At 42.4% G+C, this 22,396-nt stretch overlaps 1 protein-coding gene across 1 annotated transcript in view; it reads left to right on the forward strand.

Moving 5' to 3' along the window:
- Positions 1–22,396, forward strand: part of LOC104128829 (unconventional myosin-X-like) — an 82,770-nt gene that overhangs the window by 53,463 nt on the left and 6,911 nt on the right. Inside the window, exons 23-35 of the mRNA XM_035897095.1 lie at positions 1,421–1,726; positions 5,855–5,894; positions 7,410–8,201; positions 10,012–10,135; positions 10,619–10,862; positions 11,684–11,779; positions 13,412–13,505; positions 14,141–14,196; positions 15,833–15,975; positions 17,148–17,342; positions 18,581–18,738; positions 19,989–20,112; positions 22,007–22,304. Coding sequence (XP_035752988.1) covers positions 1,421–1,726; positions 5,855–5,894; positions 7,410–8,201; positions 10,012–10,135; positions 10,619–10,862; positions 11,684–11,779; positions 13,412–13,505; positions 14,141–14,196; positions 15,833–15,975; positions 17,148–17,342; positions 18,581–18,738; positions 19,989–20,112; positions 22,007–22,304 — 2,670 coding nt within the window. The remainder of the gene's footprint in view (positions 1–1,420; positions 1,727–5,854; positions 5,895–7,409; positions 8,202–10,011; positions 10,136–10,618; positions 10,863–11,683; positions 11,780–13,411; positions 13,506–14,140; positions 14,197–15,832; positions 15,976–17,147; positions 17,343–18,580; positions 18,739–19,988; positions 20,113–22,006; positions 22,305–22,396) is intronic.

Genomic DNA, 22,396 nt, shown 5'->3' on the forward strand with positions numbered 1-22,396 from the left:
AAGATATTAAGGTGTCTAAATATATTCAATTACCTTAAAAAATGCCTGCTTATTTCCAGCCTGAATAGACTTCAGTTTCAGGTCAAATAATCTTGTTACATCCCCTGTTGGATAAATAGAAATGCCATCCAAAAATGTGGGTACTTTGACTGCGATCAAGACTTTCCTTAGCCTTCTCTTTCTTAAGGTCATGGAGCAAGTGCTCTCTTCCTATAAGCCAGGATTCCTGGTTCCACTCCTGCTTCGTCAGAAGTCACTTGGGGGTCTAACGTTGAAATGGAGGTGCTAACACTGAGCACAGGATGAAAATATCAGTGCAGTCCCCTTCCACACAGTATTTCTGCCCGCAAGTATAAGAATCCCAGTAGTGGGGTTTTTCTATAGCATTGTGTTGGGCGTTTGCCTTCACCTGATGATCCCTGTGGCCCCTAAATCCTTTTTTGACTTGCTGCTTCCTAACACAGTCCCACATCAAGTGTGTTTGGCCGTTGGTTCTTCAGTAGAAGACCTTACCTCTGGCGCTTTTGAATTGCTTAATGTTTGCTTGAATCTAGTTTACAAATTGATCCAGATTACGGTGTAATAGTAACCCTTCTGTTATTTGCCCGGTTTGTGTATCATGTACAAACTTCCACCAGTGACTTTTTTTTTTCAGGTCCCTGATAAAAACATTCTCTAATGCAGAGGCAGGAACTGACTTTTCTAGAACTTCACTAGACTATAGAAATACTGAATAATGATTCTTTTCTTTTGGGGCCCTACCATGTTTTTTGGTTTTAGAGTCCAACAAAGTTCATTTTGATGTCGTTATTGTTGAAGCAGAATGTTGTGCAATAGAAGTATATGTTTATGGGAGCCTGTTGCAATGTTATATGCAGGAATCAGTACTGTAGTATCACTGTGTTTTCCCCCCAAACAATACGAGATTACTGTGACCAGAGCTATTTTTGCCCCATTTTTTACTTTTCCTGGAGTAATTTGCTTTTGGCCACTTAAAAGATGGGACAACACAGGGCTTTGTTCTCAAAAAGTAAGGCCATTTGTATTTTTTTTGTTACAATAAATCCACACTGAGTGATTATGCTAATTGCACAGTGAATGTGTGTAATGTGCAATGCAAGGAGACTTTGGGCCAGTGGACCTTCTGTGTCCATGTGCCAAATATCCATCCTCCGAGGGTCTTCGCAAAAGTAGGTGCCCACAGAAACAAACCAGTGGTAGATGTAGGAATGAGAACAGTGAGGAGAATGTGATTCACGGGTAATGGCAGTAGAGGAGCAGAAATGGTTTCATTTCTGAGCAATATTTTCCCAAATTCATTTTTCTGTGGATGCGGTAAGATTGGTCAATACACCAGGGCCTGGGAAATGCAAAGCATGCATTGCTTCATGGCGCATTAAGTGTCTGGTTCTGTTTCTAGGAAGAAGTACCAAAAGGTGCTAGCCAGTGTTGTTATAATCCAAAAGAACTACCGAGCGTACTTCTGGAAGAAGAGCCTGCTGCAACTGAAGGCCTCTGCAGTCACCCTGCAGAAGCACTGGCGTGGCCGCCTGGCTCGCGGCCGCTACCAGCACCTGCTGCAGCAGGAACTCAGGCGGAAGCAGGAAGTGGAGGAGAGAAGGAGGCAAGAAGAGGAAGAACAGATCAGAAGAGAGGAAGAGGAAAGACAATGGCAAGAAGAGGAGGAGCGTAGGAGGAAGCAGGAAGAGGAAGAGGTGAAGGAAAGGTACAGGATGGTATCTTGCACTTGTAGTTCCCTAGCACTAAAGCTGCTGAGGTGTAAAAGCAGCTCTGGGCCACTGGTGTGATGGTGACGCTGGAACAGAATTGCATGAGACGGTGTCCCAGTGCCAGCGGGCAGCGTTGGGGTGGACTGCGGGCAGCTCAGAATAGAAAAGCAGAGTGGAAAAGGAGTGTCCTGCTTCCTTTAGGAGAGCTAATTCTGGTGTATTTTTACCTCTGTTTAGTGGTTTTCTGCTTTGGAATGTACATGAAAGGAGGCAGTTTCACTGACTGGGCAGAGATGCATAATTTGCCTTTGCAGTGGTAAGGGAAGTTTTATGCAGTCTTCCAAAATCTGGAGGGATTAGCAGTGTGAAAAGGTACCAAAGTTCATAGGTCTTGGTGCCTCCAGTAAGCTGGGTCAGAGGGAAAGACGGGCAGTGCGCCTGTGCTGCTACGGCAGCTCTTACAAGCATGAGAATACACGTCCTCACCATGTTCCTGCTGCTGTGTATCTCTCATCCGAGATGATAGAGATCAGGAGGGGAAAGGAAGAGCTAATGACAAAAAGAGGCAATCTGTGAGCAGTGACAGTGCACCTATTGAGAATCCTGCACCTCATGCATCGTTTACTGTTCACTCCATGGTTACCTACATCCTATCCAAATGGGGTATCTCTCTTGAAAATCTTTTGTTTTAAGGAAGCATAAAACTTCAAGATTATCATATAAGTTTGAACAAATAATCCTGTGACATTTTAAATTTCTCATAAATAGTTGGTTATGTTTCTTACAGGCTTTTGTTACTTGCTTGTCCCAAAGTTGGATCTTGGCAGGCTAAGATCAGAAAGTGTATGACAAAGATTAGGAAACTCTAAGGTTAGAAGCGTGTCACAAGGAAAGGAGATTGCCTGCGGTTTCACTGGAGGCAGTAGGGTGACGTACCTGCTGGGACAAGACATGGAGTCAGTGACACCAACGATGATACCAGGTCAAGGAATTTGTTGAACAACACTGAAAGCTCCATTTTATCAATGTGTCAGGTTTCAACAACAGCCTCACCAGCAACATGAAGCTGTGCAAGTTCAGAGTGTCAGTAACTACTTTGCAGATGCCAAATGCTACAGACACTCTCTCAGGTCTGAAGTCCTCATTGTACTAAGTAGAGCTTGTTCCTATCTAGTTCTAGCTAAAAGGAACTATTCAGCTTATTTATTCTTGTGTGTTTCTGCCACTGCCCTCTAGTTCCCAGCCCATGAAAGATATGTTGAACCCAGCATCATTGTAAAGAAGTGTCAGTGTTTCTAGGAAGCAGGTGAACTGCTCATTTTGATTTCATTTTCTACCTGATGTCAAATGACTTCATTCGGAGTGAGTAGCCAAGACAGTACGAGCAGGCCAACTTGGCTAAATCCTGAACTTCCATTTGACCTCAAAAATGATCTGCAAGTCCACAGAAATTGCAAATCATCTAATCTACTGAGAACAAGCAAAAAAACTCAACACACATGCAGAGTCAAAATTAGAAGGACCAAGATGCCAACTGAACTGTAACGAACTAAAAGTTGGCGTGCAGTTACTCTGCATACACTGTTAGTAAAAAGGCGACATGGAGCAATTTGGTCTACTGTTCAACAGGAAGAAAAATTATAATGTTGAGAAAGTTGAGGTTTTTGATGCTATTTTTATTTGTCTTCCCCAAAAGGCTTAGCTGTTGGATACTAAATACAATTAGCACAGACGTGCAAGAATTCAGAACCTAGCAGGGAAATAAAAAGTTAAGAGAATGCTCAGATAAATCAGATTACAAAGAAGCCATCCGGACTTGGTGAAATTAATCGTTGGGTACTTTGAGAACCAGCTGAAGTAGTTTGAATCAGACGCTATTCTCTTCCTTCTCCTTTGTGGATAGCAATGGAGTTTCCATAAAACTGGAAAATTCCAAATGTAATGACCCCCTTTTAAAATGGGAAAAGGAAGAACAGGGCAACTGTGGACCAGTCAGCCTAACCTCAATTTCAGGAAGGTACTGAAACAAATAATCAAACAATTGTCAATGCTTGATAAAGGAGTTAAAAAATAACGTGGATTTCTGACGAACAAACAGCATTAAAGTTATCTGTTTCCTTCTGTGATAGCTTACGACATGCCTTGTGGATAGGGAAAAGGCATAGAGGGCAAGTAGCTCGACTTTGGGTAGGTGGAGGGCAGGTAAGGGCATGTTATGACAGTAAGACACTAGAAGGAATGTGGTTTGGAAAAAAAGCATATGAAACAAGTCTAGGATTTATGGTTTTACTGCATTGTATTATTGCATTTTAATTAGTAAGCAACAGTATTTTTTTGTTAAATAGGAGAGAACTCCTGAATGGCATTCTTCCATGGTCTGTGCTGGATATGGTACTAGTGCCATGTTTTCATAGTAAGTTGGATGAGGAAATAAGAGTATCCTTACTAAATTTGCAGATGAAACCATCTGGTGAGGTATATAGCTAGGTATATAGCTAGACAGGATTACAGTTCAAATAATTTTGGCAAATTAAAGAAATGGTCTGAAAAACATAGGATAACATTAAATACAGACATATGCAGCTCTGCAGTTAGGAATGATCGAATGCATAGAGAGAGAAGGAGGAATTCCTACTTCAACAGCAGAAAGAAGGTCTGGAGGCTAAGTTGAGTATTGGTCACCAGTGACACGCTGTGTGAGAGGAGAACGCAAATGCCGTCTATGGACAAGATTGTTTCTGTAAGATGTGGGGTGATTCTTCAGTTCAGCTTGGCACTGGTAAGGCTTCAGCTGGAGTACTGTCCCTACTTTTGGGTGCTGCGTTTCAGGAAGAGTGTGGATCGGTTGGAGATGGATGGAAAGCAGCAAGGAATAGCAGAGGTCCAAAACCGGTGAGGAACAGTTGCAGGAATTAGCGTGTAGATTGTAGGTGGTATTCCTGATTTGCTTTAAACGGCTCTGCTTCTTGAACCCTCATATAATTTAAGGCAGTTGTTTAACTCATGACTACTGTCAGAGATCTTTCAGTAGAGTTCGAACCATCTGGATCTCACTTATGTCAGCTTTAATTTATAAACATTTCCTGGATTTTTTTTTTTTTTTTTTTTTTTTGAGAGGGAGAGTGCAAGAGTGAGAACTTTACGGACTTTGTGACTTAGAACTGCAATTTAGTATTCGGCTGGGAAAAGCTGCAGGGCCTGGGAGATAAATATTGTTGCCCTCCCGTTCTGCTTGAGGTTGAATGACAGATTTGAAAGTTACCACTGCCAGTCTGAATTTAGCTGCACAGTGGTTGCTACAGGCAGACTCTTCCATCCAGCCACATCCTATCCCTTCTCCCTAAACGTGACCCTGGCATTTGTCTGTCTCCTAGTTCAGTTGCTTGTAGCGTGCTCACTATGGAGAAACTGGCCATAGTGACAGCTTTCCCTTGGAGTACAACCTTTTTGATTTGAATAGAGATGCAGCACCGTGGGATAGTTTTTTTCCTCTACTCATGTTTACTAACAAACTCTCACTCTTCCAGCCTTTGCTAGTAAACTAGGTTTTGCATGCCACTTAGAAGTTATGCAAGCTGGAATACCCAGGTCTTCAGAATTGAAAGTCCTCAGCTTAATCATTTAACAAAGCACAAAAACTTGATAACTTTTGGAGGGCTTTAAGACAGTAAAAGCAAAATAAAAAACACAAATTCAGTGCTGGTATTGCAATAATTCTGTTCTGGTTTAAAAACCACACACAGCGTTTCCTGATATCTGTACAACCTCATTTAATATCCATGGACGTAAAGTACTTTAGAAGATTCTGTTTACATTTATCATGAGTCGAACTGATCTGCCTTTCTGCCACTGTTTCCAATGTCCTTCCTAGTGTGTTCCAACTAATCCAATTTCTGATTGATCTGAAAGTTAAGTGCATGGAGAAAATCTGTTGTATCCACAAAGGTCATGCCAACCGCAGAGAATTGGATTTTTACTAAATTACAAAAGCTTTTAAATCAGTCTTACAACAGGTACCTTATTTTAACTTTATCCACGGAGGGATGATGTGTCTATGTAATTCTAAAAGCCTCATGCAGGAGAACTGAGTCCGTCTCGTGACTATCATGTCTTGTTTTTAACAGAGAAAAGGAGCAACTGAACGCGCTACTCCGGGTGACTCAGGTAAGTGTAACAGTTAGTCTTTTCACATGTCTTCTCTGAGTATCTGTGAAGGGTCCTTCATAGCCTACGCTTCGCCTGGAGCTAGTATTGTTATTGTGGCAATACTCTTTCAAAAATGGGCTTTGTTCACTCAAAACCTGCAGGTGTTTGGCTTTGGCAGAGGTGCATAGAGTTAACAAGGTGGGTTTTTCTTCAAGGCTCATGTACCAGCTTGCATAGTTCCTGTTTGAAAATGTCTGTATTGAACATGCAGCATCCTTTTTTATCTCTACTGCTTGAGCTTATTACGTGACCTTGTGATGTGCTACTCTGTGACGCAGTCTGTTTTGTTGGATTGTTGCCTGTAACAGCAAAAATAAGAGCGCAGAAGGCTGCTACTATGGCTAAAATAAACCCCTTGTAACTGATCTAATTGTTTCTGGTACTTGATATATCAGAGAGCAGACCCACCTACCCTGAGGTTTGTGAAAACAGCTGTGTATCTTCTTATTTCTTTTCCCAAACCACTTGTTCCCTAGTTTCAGGCCAGCTCTGTTCAGGAGAGATGACAGATTAGAGTATAAAAATGCATTTGTCCACACGAAAGAGTCAGCTGAAGAACAAGCAACAGGGTAACTGTACAGAAAACAGTTGGCATAGATGGGCCAATTTGTCGTCTGCATTGTCCTGTCAGGAAGTAGATGAAATCCTTTTGGAATTTATTTTTGTTTTTTTTTTTTTCTTGTGCGTGTATGTTTTCAACATCCTCCGTGGAGGGGAGGGTGGCTTTATCTTCTAGCTAAACATCAGTGAAAGTTACCAGTATTTTCTGTCTTCTAATTATTGTGCACTTGCTAGAAATTGCCTGTTACTTCAGTATGGAGAATAGAGGAAGACAGTGTCTTCAGCAGCCATCATCCATCCGGTGATGCTAAACAGTGCCAAGAAATCCCGGGAGAAGTTTTGGTGGGGTGGGGTTGGAGTGGATACAGTCCTGCTTTGTTGCAAATATCCCTTCCAGACGTAGATTCTGATAGTCAGATCCCCAGTCAGGAAGCAGCAAAATCCCCAAATGTTCTAATGAATTTCTGGGAAGTCCTCAGTTCTCAAGCAGGCTATTCATATGTATTCGTATATAGTTCCTTTCTCCTATATAGTGTATGAGATAGTTCAAAAAGAGAGGATGGACTTCCAGAATGCTTTTATCCAGACTGTAGTGTATGAAGGGCTGTAACACGAGCAGCAGAGAGGCTCTTCTAAAAATTCATTGATCCCAGTGAGCTACTTAGTATGATTCAGAAAGGAGGTAGGCTGCTGGAAAAAAGGAGGTACCTGATGATCCTATAGTTCTGTCTTTAGCTTTTACACCATGGGTGATTGCAGATGCTGGTCAGGAAAGGAGAGGATGCCTAGAGTCATCTTTTTGCAGATGGGATGTACAAGGCAAGCACAGGAAGTAGGAAGAATGAAAGGTCCAGGCAAGGAACACATACAGGTTGAAGAAACTGCTTTAACATTATTATAAATTCTTTTAAGGTGGAAGCAGTAAAGACTGAGGAGGTAGATATTCCCCTGCAAGAAGAAGAGAGACGTCAGATGGAGGAGATCTTAAGACTGGAGAAGGAGATTGAGAAGTTGCAGCAACAAAAGGAGGATCACATGTCTATCATCTGTGAAAACACCAGGAATGAAATCAATCGGCAGCGAGAAGAAGAGATCCAGAGGCTGGAAAAAGAGGCATCTAGGGTTGCCCAGGAGTTCTTGGAGCTGCTGGATTTTGGCAATCTGGATGAAAGCGTGCAGAACTTAGAGCGCTCGCTTTCTAGTGAGGGGACACTCAACATTGACTGTAGCCTGGTAGCACCACTAGCCGAAGAAGAAGTGGATGAGGGTTTTCATGCTGATGATGAGGGACATCCAGCTTCCAGTTTGGTGGTCTTGAATCAGCATGGTGCAAGAAACAGCGATAACTACTCAGAGGAAAGTGCAGACACAAACCTTTCACTTCTCCAAAGGGAAGTGGGAGAGGTTGTCCCTGCTCCAGGACAACTTGTGGAAAGAACCACTAGCCCCAAGGAGCAGAGAGCCCTATCTGACCCAGCAGAGAGCATTTACAGCGCTGTCTCAGATACACAGAGGAGTAACAGCGGAGAGGTGGGAGAGACAATTTACACTTCCCCCCCAGATGTGGAGTCTGACTACGACCATGAGGAGTTTGATGGCTGTGGAGATGCAGGTAGTGCCTCAGCTGAGCCCCTGAGTGGTGAGGAAGGTCTGAGACACTCCCATGGTACCAGCCTGGACTCCAACCGTGGCAGCCTGGACTCGGTAAGAATCCCTCCCTTCACCTTTCTGGACATTAGTGTGACTTTTTTGATATTTATAACATCCTTGCCACCTTACTGTATGCCTGCTTGCTCTGGGCACTGTTACTAACATATAACTCTCTCTTACTTCAATAATTAGCTTCGAAAAAAGGGAAGAGTCAAAGATAGGCTGAAGGCCAGAGGAAATGGGAAAGGCTGGGGTTTGATTTGTTTCCATCACTGAAACTTTTCTTGTTCTAGTCCTGTCACTGTTCAGAGTCAAGGGTTTATTTTCAGCTGTTGTGCAAGTTAAGCTATTCTAAGCCTTGAAGAAATTACCGTGCTGATCCAGGCTTGGTCCCGGTGCACACAATCAGGACCACTGAACCTTTTCATTCCTACCTCGGGGACAATGGCAGGGTAGTAAAGCTGGGCTATTAGCCTCGCACTTGAAGCATCTCATCTTAGATCCCACACTCGGCTCTGGACTTGCTGAGTGCCCTCGGGCTACTTGCTTAATGCTGCAAAGATAAACCTCCTTACAGAACAGGATGTCAGGTAAGCCCACATAAGGTTGTGAGCAGTTCAGGTGTGAAGCCAATGACAGCCATAAAAATACTTCAGATAAATGATGTCCCTGAGAATAGAGAGTTGAACTAAAAAATATCTTTTAGAAAATGATTGATTTTTTTTTTTCCTAAGGAATTCAATTTACTTCCCTTGCTATTATTTTCCAATGGCAGATTGTGACCCTTCTTAAAAAGCTGCATGATTTTTCCTGTTTGCATTTCCCTAATGTCAGCTGTCAGCCATCAGAATGTTTTATGATGTGATCTGCTTGAGTAAAGGTACCTTCTCTGTGGGTGGGTGCTCACAGATCTCTCTCAGGTAATCTTCAAGTCATGAATCATTCTGTCACAGCCTAGGCCAGTTTCTATCATTCTTAAAATGTAAATAGAAGTGGGGGATTTTATTGGGCTTCTTAGTGAGTAAGACTCATGAAAAATCCAGTTGATACAAATGCCATGACGTGAGCCACAGGGAGAGATAACTGCGGCTGGGTGATCAGTGCATCAGTAGCTGCTGATTCAAGAGTGCCTGGGTTTTGAAACTTAATGGCAAGAAAGGGAGAATGAATGAGTGGAACAGGAATGAAACAAAAGAGGAGCACAAAGGGGTCACAGAGAGAGGACAGAAGGGAAAAATGAAAAGAAGAAACACACATCGAAGGGAAAGGGACTGAGGAGCTGCCTTCATTAGTATTAAATTAATGAAGCCAATGAAAAGTTGTATTTGAGGTAAAGGAGATAATGAGTAATTGGGGATTTCATGTGTGAAGTACTTTCTTATGGCTGAGGGCCATTATCTTGTTGGAGAACAGGGATGAGTAAATACTGTACTATTATTTCAGTAACTTAGATTAGTGCTCCATCTTGTCCAGCATCTTGGCATGTCTGTCAAAAAAAATCAGAAAAATCCTCCAAAATGAAAAATTCTCTCTTAATCCCATTAAATTGGATTTTGGACTGTGGGCTCTGCCTTGAAACAGGAAGGTTTGTTACTGCAGGTAACTGGAGTTTTCTAGCCATGTCCACTGCCAAATGTCACTCTCCTTTCTGGTATGAAAATTCCATGCTCTGGAGACTCTTGCTTTAGGCATTAATGGGTAAGCTGTCAAGCCTCTAGTTTAACTGTGTTGCTTTTTTTGTAAAGGGAGTATGTGTAGTTTTGCACCTTCTGATCACGTGGCTTCCTCTAGCTTGGTTGCTTTGCTCCAGTCTTCCCGCGACCAGGAGAACCCAAGTAGCTGGTATTTCTTCTTTTCCTTTTAGTTTCTGGACAGTGAAGAAGAAGTGGATGTTTACATTGATACGGATGAAGAGTTTTGTAATGGACGAGTCACTATCTTCAATGGCTCAGGACCACCCTATTTTCACAGCTATCTCTACATGAAGGGTAAGAAGCTTTTGCCAAAACCATGGAAGGATGGAATCCAGGAAGCCCACTTTCCTCTTCTGTTTCTCCAGAATCGTCATCTTCATCTGTTTGCTCTCTTTATTTTTTCTTCTTTTATTTAAAACAAGCAAATAAAACAAAGAGTGAGGAGGTGGATGTCAGGGAATTAGTCTGGATATCTTTGCCACTGGGACCTAGTTGTGCCCACTTGTTAGGGGCTTAAATGATTCATTCTGAGGTACAAAACTGAAGACAATACAAAAATATTTTGGTAGTGCATATGCTTCTATATTTTGTGTTTGTTTCACTAGTTTGTTCTGTTTTTTCTCTGTCCAAAGTTAAGCATAACCTTATTTCTTTCCCTCAGCTCCTTTGTTTCATATTAGGAGCTCAAGTGGCAGCTAAGTGCCCATGAAGCAGGATCAGAATGGAAATGTGGCCCTTGTTGTGTGTCTGATGAAATCTTGCTCCCTCGCTTTGCAGGAGGTCTCATGAACCCATGGAGGCGGCGCTGGTGTGTTCTGAAGAACGAGGCCTTCATGTGGTTCCGCACCAAGCAAGAGGCGCTGAAGTCAGGCTGGCTCTATAAAAAAGGTGGAGGCATGTCAACACTTTCACGCCGCAACTGGAAACGCCGTTGGTTTGTGCTTCGAGAATCCAAGCTGATGTACTTTGAGAATGATAGCGAGGAAAAGCTGAAAGGGACAATTGATATCAGAAAGGCAAAGTGAGTAAAGAATAAATCCTTTTGATCCCTAGTATTTACTCTCGAAATCAATAATGATGCCAGTTCATTGGCCTGCATAGCTCCCATAGGGCTAGGAGAATGCAGGATCGTAAGGGAAGGAAAAGACAATTAGAGCTTCTGGTTTTACTCTGGGGGGAGTCTGGAATTATTTGATAGTTCCTTTTCTAGTCTTGCATTTCATAATCAGGCAGAAGGTCTTTCCAAGCCATGGATGGAGCCAGACCAGGAGGAGCTAATTAAATACATACCCCATGCATTCTCCCCTACACAGACTCCATCTGTTTCCTGGCTTCTGCAGGCATTTCACAGAGGTGATATGAAGCTCACAGTAGGATTTGAATTTGACAGCGTGTACTATGCCTTTTCCTGAGCCCTGAATGCTCTTTTTGCTGCCACAGCCAATTCCTCAGCTCCTGCTGTAAGAAAGGGGAGACTAGTCACCAATTAGCAACACGTGGGCCTGCAAAGTGCCAAAAAGAGTGGCACACCCCACTTTGTAAACAGCCCTCTGTATCACCTTCCCTGTTATCTCTACTTCCATCTAGTCTGTTGGTGTCTTTAAGGAAATCCATTCAACACCTTAAGCTTTGCTTTTGTAGTAGATTATCTGTACAAATCTTTTTAAGGGGACCCTAAAAGTCTTAATGTGTATTAGAGGAATTTTTTATTTCTGTCAGAGTTACAAGCCATCTGAACCAGACATTTTCCTTTTGTGTGGTGCATGGTACAATGTGAGAAAAACGGGCTAGATGCCTGTACAAGGTTTTCAGTTTTGGCTCTTGTGATTTGCTGTGTTTCAGGGAGATTGTGGACATTCATGAGAAGGAGAATGCCTTGGACATTGTGACGGAAGACAGAGTTTATCACATCGTCGCAGAGTCACCAGAAGATGCCAGGTATAAGAGGGAGTTTTGTTAGGTTTGTTCATTCAGTTCAGGTCTGACCCAATGATTCATGGAGAGCCTGGGAAACAGAATCAATTCCCTTTTGCTGGAGAAAAGAGGGGATTTGTTCATTTTGTGCTTTCAGGGAGGTACCACAGCTACTTTGGGGACTCCCTGTTGGCAGCTACCGAGATGGTGGTTCAGCTTATCGGACAGTCACAGGACTGCCACCTTCTTAGGTGGCTGTGAGCATGCTGAAATCAAGGGTTACTTCAGGAGACACACAAAACCTTAATATAAACTGGAACATCTAATAGCTGATTTATTTATTAGATGGAATCTTGAATCAAACAAAAAGTCTATTCATGTTGTCTGTAAATGATTGTGAGAGCAGTTGGGTTTTATCCAGGAGACAGAGAAAAGGCTTCAGCTTATCAGAGTCTGTAGTGTCATCTGATAAAATCTTCCCAGTGCAAAGCAAACAAATGACTCATGTCCTTCCTTCTTGCTGTCCTGGCCGGGCAGTGGTAATCAGTAGTTTAAGGGCAGGTTGGACAACCTGTTCTGCCTCTGCAAAGCCAAGTTAAGAGGTTACTGTCCCTAGATGCTCATGTCTTCCCACTTTTCCCACTCTTACCAAGGCTTCTGCTCTTTCAGCCCAACCGGTGTAACGGTTTCTCTGATCTACTTCAATCTGATTCTGTGAAGTTATTTAGGATCTGTTGTTGTTTCATTTGGGTGTATGGAGAGGAAGGGGAAAGTGTTTGGATGCAAATAAATTAACCATAATAGATTAAAGAACAGCCACGTGAACAAGAAATAGGGAAATTCAAACGGTAGTAGCTGAAGAAACAGTAACTTCCACCCACTGGAATAGGCATGCTCTGAGGTAACATTGCAGCGTTGCTAGGGCAAGTGTAAACCAAATGTGGCCTCTGTCTATGACATATTGGTCTCTGTTCTGAGGGGAAGAAAGCACCAACGCTTGCACCAGTAAAGGGCAGATTAGCAGATGTTGCAGAGTATCCAATTTGAGAATCCTCCATGAAGTGTAGATGTTTGCTGGTCTCACTGGAAGCTGGAGATAAGAATCTGCTTGTTCTGCAACAGAGATTAGCCTCCAGATATGTCTGTGACGAGAAGCTCTTTCACAGACAAATAACTCCAAATTAACTTATAAAATCCCCCATGATTAATTGACAGCTCTATGACTTCTGAGTTTATGAGCAGATCAGAGAGACGCTAGTTAGGAAGGCTCCCAGGCGTCTCTAGGACTCTAGTCCAGGAAGGTTCCCAACTGACCCAGTCTTCATAACTGCTGTATGCTCTTCTCAGTCTGCTGATGTGCTCCCTCAGTGTGCTGATGTGTGAGGCCACTGCCTGCTTACAGTTCCTTGAAGAGCAAGTAGAAAACTGGATTTTGCAGGAGATTGGAGAACACGCACAGAATTTTCATGGATAAATAAGGAGGAAGGAAGACATTAGAGTCTGGTATGATCAGCCCAAGAGATATTTTGTAGCATAGTCCTCAGGAAATTGTGAATGAAGAAATTTTCCCACAGGCAGCTTTCCAGGTTCTTTGATCGTATTCTAAAGCCAGCTTCACTACCCAAATCTTAACTTCAAGTCTGTTTTGATTGCCAGTGGTTGGTTTAATGTCCTGAGCCGAGTGCACAGCGCTACAGCGCAGCAGCTGAGGGAAATGCAAGATGAACAGGCCAATCCAAAGAACGCTGTGGTAAGTTACTGTGCAACCAGCCTGTGGGCATGCTTAGAGCACTCTGTGTTTAACTATTTTGTGCACGTTTCTCCAGCACTTGCAGTGCTGTAGTTCATGAGCAGTGTAAGAAAGTTGGACAATTATTATAAAGGAGCAGCAAAGCTGATAGAAAAGAGGGTAAGCAGAGGGGAACGTAGTGGTTGTGGTGAGTGGCTCAGCTTGATTACCAATGGCTCTTCTCTTTGGTTTGGAGGGAAGAGGGGGGCTACCTCATGCAGATAAAATGTCTTTGGATGGGATTATGGGACTAGTCTGGGTCACAGTTATTCCAGACGGAAAAACACACAGTTGGGAAGAATAGGGTGTTTTGCTAGTACTGAGCTGTGGAGGCAGAGATTATTTTAGACCTTCATAATGTCTGGAAATCTGTAGCTCTTTTTTCTCCAGCCCTGTGGAGCCCTTGTGCATCTTATCATGCTGTTTAGGGAGCAAAGATGACTCACTCGTGCCTTTCTCATAAGTTCATTTCTACTCAAGCTATTGGAATTCAGAAGAATGTTTTCAGTTCCAATCCTGTTCATGAAGAGAATGGAGAATGTCTGTAATGTAAGATGCAAGCAATTCCTGTTATCTGTGTCTCTCTCACTGTACAGGGAACCCTGGATGTTGGGCTTATTGACTCTGTCTGTGCTTCAGACAATCCTGATAGGTAGGTACAGCAATCTCACCATCTCTTAGGCTGGAAACTCTCTGACATATTTTTGTGGGAGGTCCAGGTTTTGTTTGGGGTTTGCATTTGTTTAAACTCAGAAGAATTTATCTCCAAACAAATAAACTCAACTGAAGTCTTCAGGTTGTTTCAAGCTACGTCACTTCACAGACATGAAGTTCACAAGCGTATTTTCTGTGAGTGAAAGTTTAGATACTCCATTCCATCTTAAAAGTGGAAACAGCATAACCTCAATGCCAAGAAATTATAGTCTTACCTATTATTAACACTGAACAAAAACATCCAGCAAAAGCAGCACTTCCAGTTTTAAAACAGCGTAATTTCAAGTTTATCTTGTAGATTTAGGGAAAAAAAACAACATTGTGGAAAAATAATGGATGAATTTAAAAATCTGCACTCTTCTTGAAATCTCTGCAATGCAAGAGAGCACAGACCGTTAGTTCACAGATTGGTTAGTTTCAGAGAGAAGATTATGGGGCGTTGCATATCACTTTACGTTAACATTTAATTATTTCCTACAGCGTTCACAGGTTCAGCCAGGGCAAAGCTTCTCACTACAGTGCTGAAGTAAAACGTTAGCCATTAAGTTATTTACCTCTGTGGTCTCTCTTTTTTTCTCACACAGGTTGCTGGGACTTCGGGATTACTAGTTTAGAAAATGCGTATCTCTGTAGCAAACGAAAATTTCATTGATCAAAATATTTTAGCCAGTTCTCAGTCTGGACTCCTCATAGTTAATCTGTGTCCCAGTAAAAAACTAGGCAGAAATAGTAAGCTGGAGAGTCAAAATTTTTTCATGCATCTGCTGAGATACACTCTTCTAGAGTACCAATGTTTGAATCAATGTTAAACAAATTCTGAGGCGAATGCTTATTTTTCAACCAAGGTTTTTATGCAGCTTATTTTTATATTCCACAGGTTTATGCAGTGGCTTGATTTGCACCTTTTTCCTTTTGCATCATACTTGCATTCTACATTTCAATTTCTCATTTGCTTTCAAAGCTTTCTGAGCCTGTCCTCTTGGAACTGGTCATATTTTTTATTTTTCCATTTTCCTGTAAAACATCAATTTTGTGCAGAATTGTGAATATTCTCTTGGTAGGATACAATTGTTTGTTGCAAGAGAAGGGCAAATTAATCTAGGAACAACAGAACAGTTTTTCCTCTGCTTTGTCAGGATCAGCTCATTCTTTTTAAAACCAACCTCAAACCCATTTTTGCAGACCTGCTGGGACCTACATTTGCTATCGTATCACTGGTTTTAATAAATACAAGGAGAATGGCTGTACTAGCTCAATTCCAATCAGAAGGTAGAACAAAGTCCTTTGCTTATGAATCCAGGACATTTTACAGCTGGTCATTAGCTAATTAATGTTTTCTAGTCTTTGGAATTAGCTTCTGAAAGATGTTTAATTCCATTTATCTGGTCTCTGCATTCATCAGTTTGCAGACCAGCTGCAGAGGAGATGCTCTCAAGTGTTTCTACACTTCTCTGTAGTTTGTATTCAGAGAATCTTTTCTGCATTGTTTATGGGAAGGCAAAGGACATGGCTCTGGGTGTGCTGTGAGTTGAGATATTTGCATGGTTCTGACCAATGCTTTTATTGTCTGGCAGACCAAATTCTTTTGTGATCATCACAGCAAATCGAGTGATTCACTGCAACAGTGACACCCCTGAGGAGATGCATCACTGGATCTCCCTGCTGCAGAAGCCAAAAGGCGAATCTAAGGTTGATGGCCAGGAATTCCTTGTGAGAGGTAAAAGGAAATGCATGCAATTACTACATGTGAAACTCATCTTCCATTTATAAACCGAGGGGGAGATTTGGTTGTAGTTAATCCAATCTAGGGTTTAGCTGCTCCCCCAAAACAATCATCCTCTGCCCCCCTCCACCTTCCTGTCTGCTGCTTGCCACGTCCTGTGTTGTGCTGGCACTGGCTTTTATTTGATTCCCTGTCAGGTGGATTCAGAAAGCTAAAGCTGGAAAAAAAGTAAGTACTTCTTTATAGGTTTAGTTTTCTGATGTTAGTTCCACAGCCTATTTCAACGTGTCTGGCAAATGCCATCAGGGAATAGGAGGGAGCGTGGCTGCTGTTTAGGAGCAGCTGGCTTGGACTGACTATAACATGACAGTGCAGCTTTTGTTTTCTGAAAGCTCTGTTCCTTCTGACACCTGTCATGGAGAGAGGGAGGGAGAGAGATCTTTGTGGGATCGCTGCTGTCCTCAGCTAAACAAACTAACCTGATTCTGGTAGATGTAGTGAGGTGAGAATAATTCTCTGAGGCTGAGCAAAAGAAATGCCTTGTGGGTGGGCATTGCTTTTTACAGCTCTGAATAGAAAATTGTCTTTTTGACAGTTTTAGCAATGCAGGCTGACATTTTATTCTTTTATAGTATTACATTTTCTTTTCTTTCTCTTTTTTTTTTTTTTCTTTTGTGAGGAATCCAAAATGAGAGAGAAATTCTTTTTCTTGACCATGGGAGGAAGAGATGCATATAGTGCTTACAGATTTGTCTACTAGAAGACTTGTATCACCGAACCTCTTCCATCGAGGTTTGGATAGGCATTTGGCATCTCTTTGGAAGAACAAATTGTAAATTATTTATTCAGATGTTTGTGACTTGGTAGGGAAGCATTCTGAATAGAGGATGCCCTCATGGTGATGGCAAACTAAACCACAGTTCTTTGGTAAAAAAATACATGGGGCTGAAGGGTGGAACAGCTCTGTGGAAAATTTTGGGCTAATTTCTTTCAGTGACTCTGCGGGATACCGCTATAGCCAGTAAAGCAGAGCTGGTAGGTGCCAGCATGAGCCTTTTACAGAGAGGTGGAGTTCTGGTCCCTGACGTAAGAGAGCCACCAGGAAAGAGACAGGATTGCCGTAGTGGTGAAAGACAACCATTGACATGTTTGTGTTCCTGTGCTAGGCTGGCTTCATAAAGAGGTTCAGAGCAGCAACAAGATGTCCTCTCTGAAGATGAAGAAACGCTGGTTTGTTCTGACAAACACTGCCCTTGATTACTACAAGTCATCTGAGCGCACAGCTGCCAAGCTTGGCACGCTTGTGCTCAATAGCCTCTGCTCTATAGTGCAGCCTGATGAGAGGGTCTTCAAAGACACAGGTAAGAGGAAGAAAGCGGTAATGAGCAGACTCTTCCATGTGTGGAGTTGCCTGAAGAGGGGATGGTGCAGGAATGTAATGGTGTATCGTGTTGAGAGGTAATCTTGATGTTATCTGAGGCTCTGTGTCTGGCTGCAAACATCTTTCCCCACAGAAACCTTATGAGACTTCCAAAGGGCCAGAGAACAGTGGACAGCTGATGCCCTCACGCCTGACAGATACACAGTGCTGATGTTTTTTCACTGAGTAGTGTCACTATTTATCTTAAGTGCTTTCCAAATTTGGAAAAGGGGTGTGAGTTCTTAAAGTTGAAATGTAAATAACCATTAACACTGTAATTATCAGTACATCTCCATAAATGTCCCTTTGTAGCATGACCTATGTTTGTCTCTGGGGTCAATGTTATAACAATGTTATAATGGCAATGGCATAGACTGTAAGTCTTTTTTGTAGCATCACTCGACTCATTAAAACCAAAAGATGACAAGGGCTTGTGTTTGCTTTCTGTGCAGCATGACACAGATCGGGGAAGGCAGGATGTGGCATGATCCTCCCTTGCTTGCCTAATGAGTTTGGGATGGAACTGGGATTATGAGGCAAGGGGTGAATCCCGTTAATAAAGAAGGTGAAGCTTTAGAACAACATTTGAAATACTGGGACATTTGAATACTGAAGTCTCTTGGGATATCTTTAAAAAGGGCTGGAAGCAAACTGGAAGCATGTAGTCAAGTCAGATAAGAGGAAAGTTGTTCTGCTCACTCGCAAGAAATCATCCATGTTTTTGATCTCATCAGATGTCTAGGGCTGCCTTTAGCAGAGTGAATTGTCATCACCCTGACCTGTTCTCTCAGTTTATGTCAAACATATTATTTTTAAAAGTTATGAGAATTCATTTGGTAATCTGACTGGGTGCTGTGTGTAGAGTAGTCATTTTCTGAGTGATTAATAGCATAGTGTAGCCCAAACCCTGTCTGTGAAAGTGAGCTGCCTGGTCAGCAGGGAAGTGTTCGTGTTACACTGTGGCATACTTGTATCTTGGAAAGCTGTCTTTGTGCCAAAACCTGGACAAAAAAAAATCCTGCTGATAATATGTTTTGGGAATGGGGGACATCGGTTTTAACCAGACACGCCGTATGTTGCTGTCAAAGCGGCAAGGGTTTTCCTCAGCCATGTGCTACGGACAAAAAGAAGATAACATGGAAGCAAGTTTCACCTTCCAGCTCCTTCATGTCTCCACAGGCTACTGGAACATCATTGTCCATGGGCGAAAGCACTCCTACAGACTGTACACAAAGCTGCTGAATGAAGCTATGCGCTGGGCCTCTGCCATTCAAGGTGTCATTGACAGCAAAGTTCCCATAGAAACACCAACACAGCAACTCATTCGTGACATCAGGGTAGGTGGCATCATGCTAATTCCCAAGTGAGCTGGGAGCAGCCAGATCATTGCTGGCCTTACCCAGTCACTGCTGAGAATCTGGCAAGAAATGGAGTCTTAGAGGAAAAAAGAAAAGAAAAATAAATTATTTCTTAGAAATCAAAATGTTTTTGCAAGTAGTTAATCAAATCTTAATGTGAATTTTATTTTGAATTAGCATGTTAACTGATCAGCCTAAATTTAGGCTACAATCTGTATAATTACAGATTGCATGCGGGATTACACCATTAAGCATTTGCACATCCCTGCTGCATCCTTTCCTGTGCCTAAGCATCCTCTGGCCACAAATACAAAAATTCCCATTCCTACCAGCCATGTGACTTTGCTGTACACTAAAGACCTCTTCGTGCCTTAGGCTTGCATGGTTAAGTAGCAGAGTACAGGGTGGAAAGAAAATACCTTTCAAAACAGCAGGAGTTGTGCCACTGTAGCAGGAGTAATTTTTAAAAAGGCTTCTTTCCAGAAACTCTGGCAAATTAAGCCCAGAATCATATTAGAAGACAGACCCTATTTCAGAAGAAATGTATATGTAAACATACACATTGTGATAAGCTCTAAACTAGATGCAATTAGATATTAACTCTTTGGGAAGAAAGTGCTGGGAGTGATTGTGGAGAACCTTGGAAAACTTCAGCTCAGGGTTCAAGGACAAATGGAACGTTAAGTATGGTTAGGGAAAGAATATAGGGCAAAATGTGGAAGGATGTGATGCCCGTGTGTGTGACAGTGACAGGCCCAGATTTTGAACACCATGTGAATTTTGGTTTTCCGTCTGTAAACACCTGTAGTACAAGCAGACAAATTCAAGGAGGATAGGCTCATTATTACATATTAAACATGGTGGATCTGTGGTCGGAAAGTGCATTAGCATTTACTGTTGAAAGTTTGAAGGATATACCAGGGAGGAATCACGCCATACATGCCTGTTACATGCCTGCATTACGTATCAGCTGCAAGCTACGTTTGAAGTCAAGATCCTGTGCTTTGATATGGCTTTGATATGACCCAGCCAGCATGGCTATTCTTATGTTTTAATTTTCAGAAATAATGTACAGAGTAATTTTTATGTGTGAATTATGCTTTGGTCACCTAGTCCCTCTGTGGACCTCCAGAAACTTAGATAAAGGTGGTTGAGCTTGAACTTAAATGTGTAAGGGCATTCTGCAAAAGACTATCCCCATTTGAGGATAATTTTTTTTTTTTCTCCAGGAAAACAGCACGAACTTTGAAGTAGTGGAACAGACATATAGGAGGAACCCAATCTTGCGATATACCCAGCACCCTTTGCATTCCCCATTGCTCCCACTACCATATGGAGATGTTAGCATCAACTGTAAGTATTTTACCCATGTGACAGAATCTGCTCACATTTTGAGGATTGGCATGGAGCCTCAGCGCCACAAAAGCGGTCTGTAAGCTCTCTCCATGCAGTGAAGTCTGTTTAGGACAGTGTAGCCCACAGGGTTCAGAGAGAGGGAGCGGTCCCTTTCTCTACCCAGAATGTATTCTGTGTGCACTGCCTCGTATCTTAGGAACGTTGAATCTTAAAATAAATGGGGGACAGATAGTTTATCATCTGTCTGGGGGATGTGCAGCCTGTCATCCTTGAGCTGCAGCTGGGTTGCGAATGGCTCTAGTACAAATCCTACAACAGGATAACATCATGCAGCTGGCAGTGGAATAGTATTCATGCAGAAGCTGCTGTAAAACCAGACTAAAGGAATCCTTTCTTCAAATGCTTCAAGAACGTGTGAGAGCTAGACTGTTTGATAGGCCACCTGAAAACCAAAGTGATTGCCTGGTGATTCCAGACTGGCATATGAAAACTGAAAGCCGCTGCTTGAAGACCTGTGGAAGAATCTCTGTACACAGAGTGACTGGGCCACAAATTAATTTCATTCTGGATATGCAAAGCAATGTATACAGGAAAAAGTCTGCCACATAGGCGGTGATGGGTCTAGTTCTGCTTGGGAAAGTGAACACAAATTTACATAGCTTTGTGAAAATGTCAACTCTTGTGCTGAGCACAGAAACGAAACAGCTAATGCAGGGTTTTGAAAGCTTAGAAAAGGAAAAAGAAAGCCTTTGTGCAGCTGTATTGATGTACCATGCACCTGCATCTTGAATACCAGATGCAGCTTGGCCTTCCACATCTTAACAAAGATACAGGAGAAGTAAAAACCTACCCAGAGATGATCAAAGGCATAGAAAGGCTTGCCTACAATTAAGAGACTAAATAGAGCAGAACTCTTCAGCCTCACAAAGAAGGTTTTAGGGCTAGAGGACTGTCATGGAGAAAGTGAAAGGGGAATAAGTGCTCACTGTCTCTCATGATACAAGGATTAAATTAAGTGGCAGATCAAAAACACAGAAAAAATAAATTCTGAAATACAGAAAAATAACAGAGCAAATACTTACACTGTGGAACTTACTGCTACAGGGCTATGTGTTTGTATTGTGTAATTAATGCATGGTCCCAGGCTGGGGAAGCAATGGCTGTCTAGGAGATTCAGAAGGACCTACAGCCCCAGAGATGTGCAAAGGAGAATGCAAGCCTGCAGCAGTATGGTGGTATCACATACTTCCAAGCAATTCAAAGCAGACATGTAGGTGCTTAAAAGATGTAACCAGTGTTGGTGTAGGCATTTTAAATCTGAACAATTGCATCTGTGGTACAGCAATTTGCCAAAATTCTATGTTGGCTCAGGGGTCAAAGCTAATATGGGCACAACCCTGAATTTTGGAAGTACGTAAGCCAGGCTTTGGTGTCTGCATTCAGACACTTAAAGTCTTAATTGCATTAGTGACCCTCTCCTTTATAGCTGCTCTCAAGTGAGGAGAGAGTTTACAGGGATGACTTTCTGCCACACCTTCACCTGTCTGCAGACAAGGTGCCAAAAGCTGTCTCTTGGCACCTCATCTGCAGACACTGAAGCCTGAGATAGATTTCAGTGCTAGTTTCCTTTAAAAACATTACCCTGTTTTTCTGCACAGTATAACCAAAAATGGATTTGCAGTTGTGACATGTTGGCAAATACTAATTACAACTGCATTTGCACATTTGAAGGGGAAGTATTAGTGAATTTTGAGTATAAATTTAAGTTCAGGAGATGAGCTAATGCTCAGGTTGCTGTTCCGTGGCAGACTAGTACAGTTGCTAGCAGTGTTGCTGGGACAGTAGAAAAGGAAGATGCTCACCGCTTGTCACCTTTGTGATCATTCCCCAGTGCAACAAGAGAAGGGTTACAGCAGCTTACAGGATGAAGCGGTGAAGATCTTCAACTCCCTTCAGGAAATTGAGACAGTGTCTGACCCCATACCCATTATCCAAGGCATTCTGCAGACCTGCCATGATTTAAAGCCACTTCGTGATGAAGTGTACTGCCAGCTCATCAAACAAACTAATCACATGCCACATCCCAACAGCACTGGGAACCTGCACCACTGGCAGCTGATGTCATGTATGAGCTGCACTTTTCTGCCCAGTAGAGGGATCCTTCGCTACCTCAAGTTCCACCTTAGAAGGTACACGTCCTTTTCATTCGCAGCCTCTTTCCTTTCTCTCTGCTTATCTTCCACTGCCTGTTGTAGTTACCTGTCTCGGCCTCCTCCTGTGC

The sequence above is a fragment of the Egretta garzetta genome, unplaced genomic scaffold (genome assembly GCF_000687185.1).
Source record: "Egretta garzetta isolate BGI_Z169 unplaced genomic scaffold, ASM68718v1 scaffold577, whole genome shotgun sequence".
Taxonomy (NCBI): domain Eukaryota; kingdom Metazoa; phylum Chordata; class Aves; order Pelecaniformes; family Ardeidae; genus Egretta; species Egretta garzetta.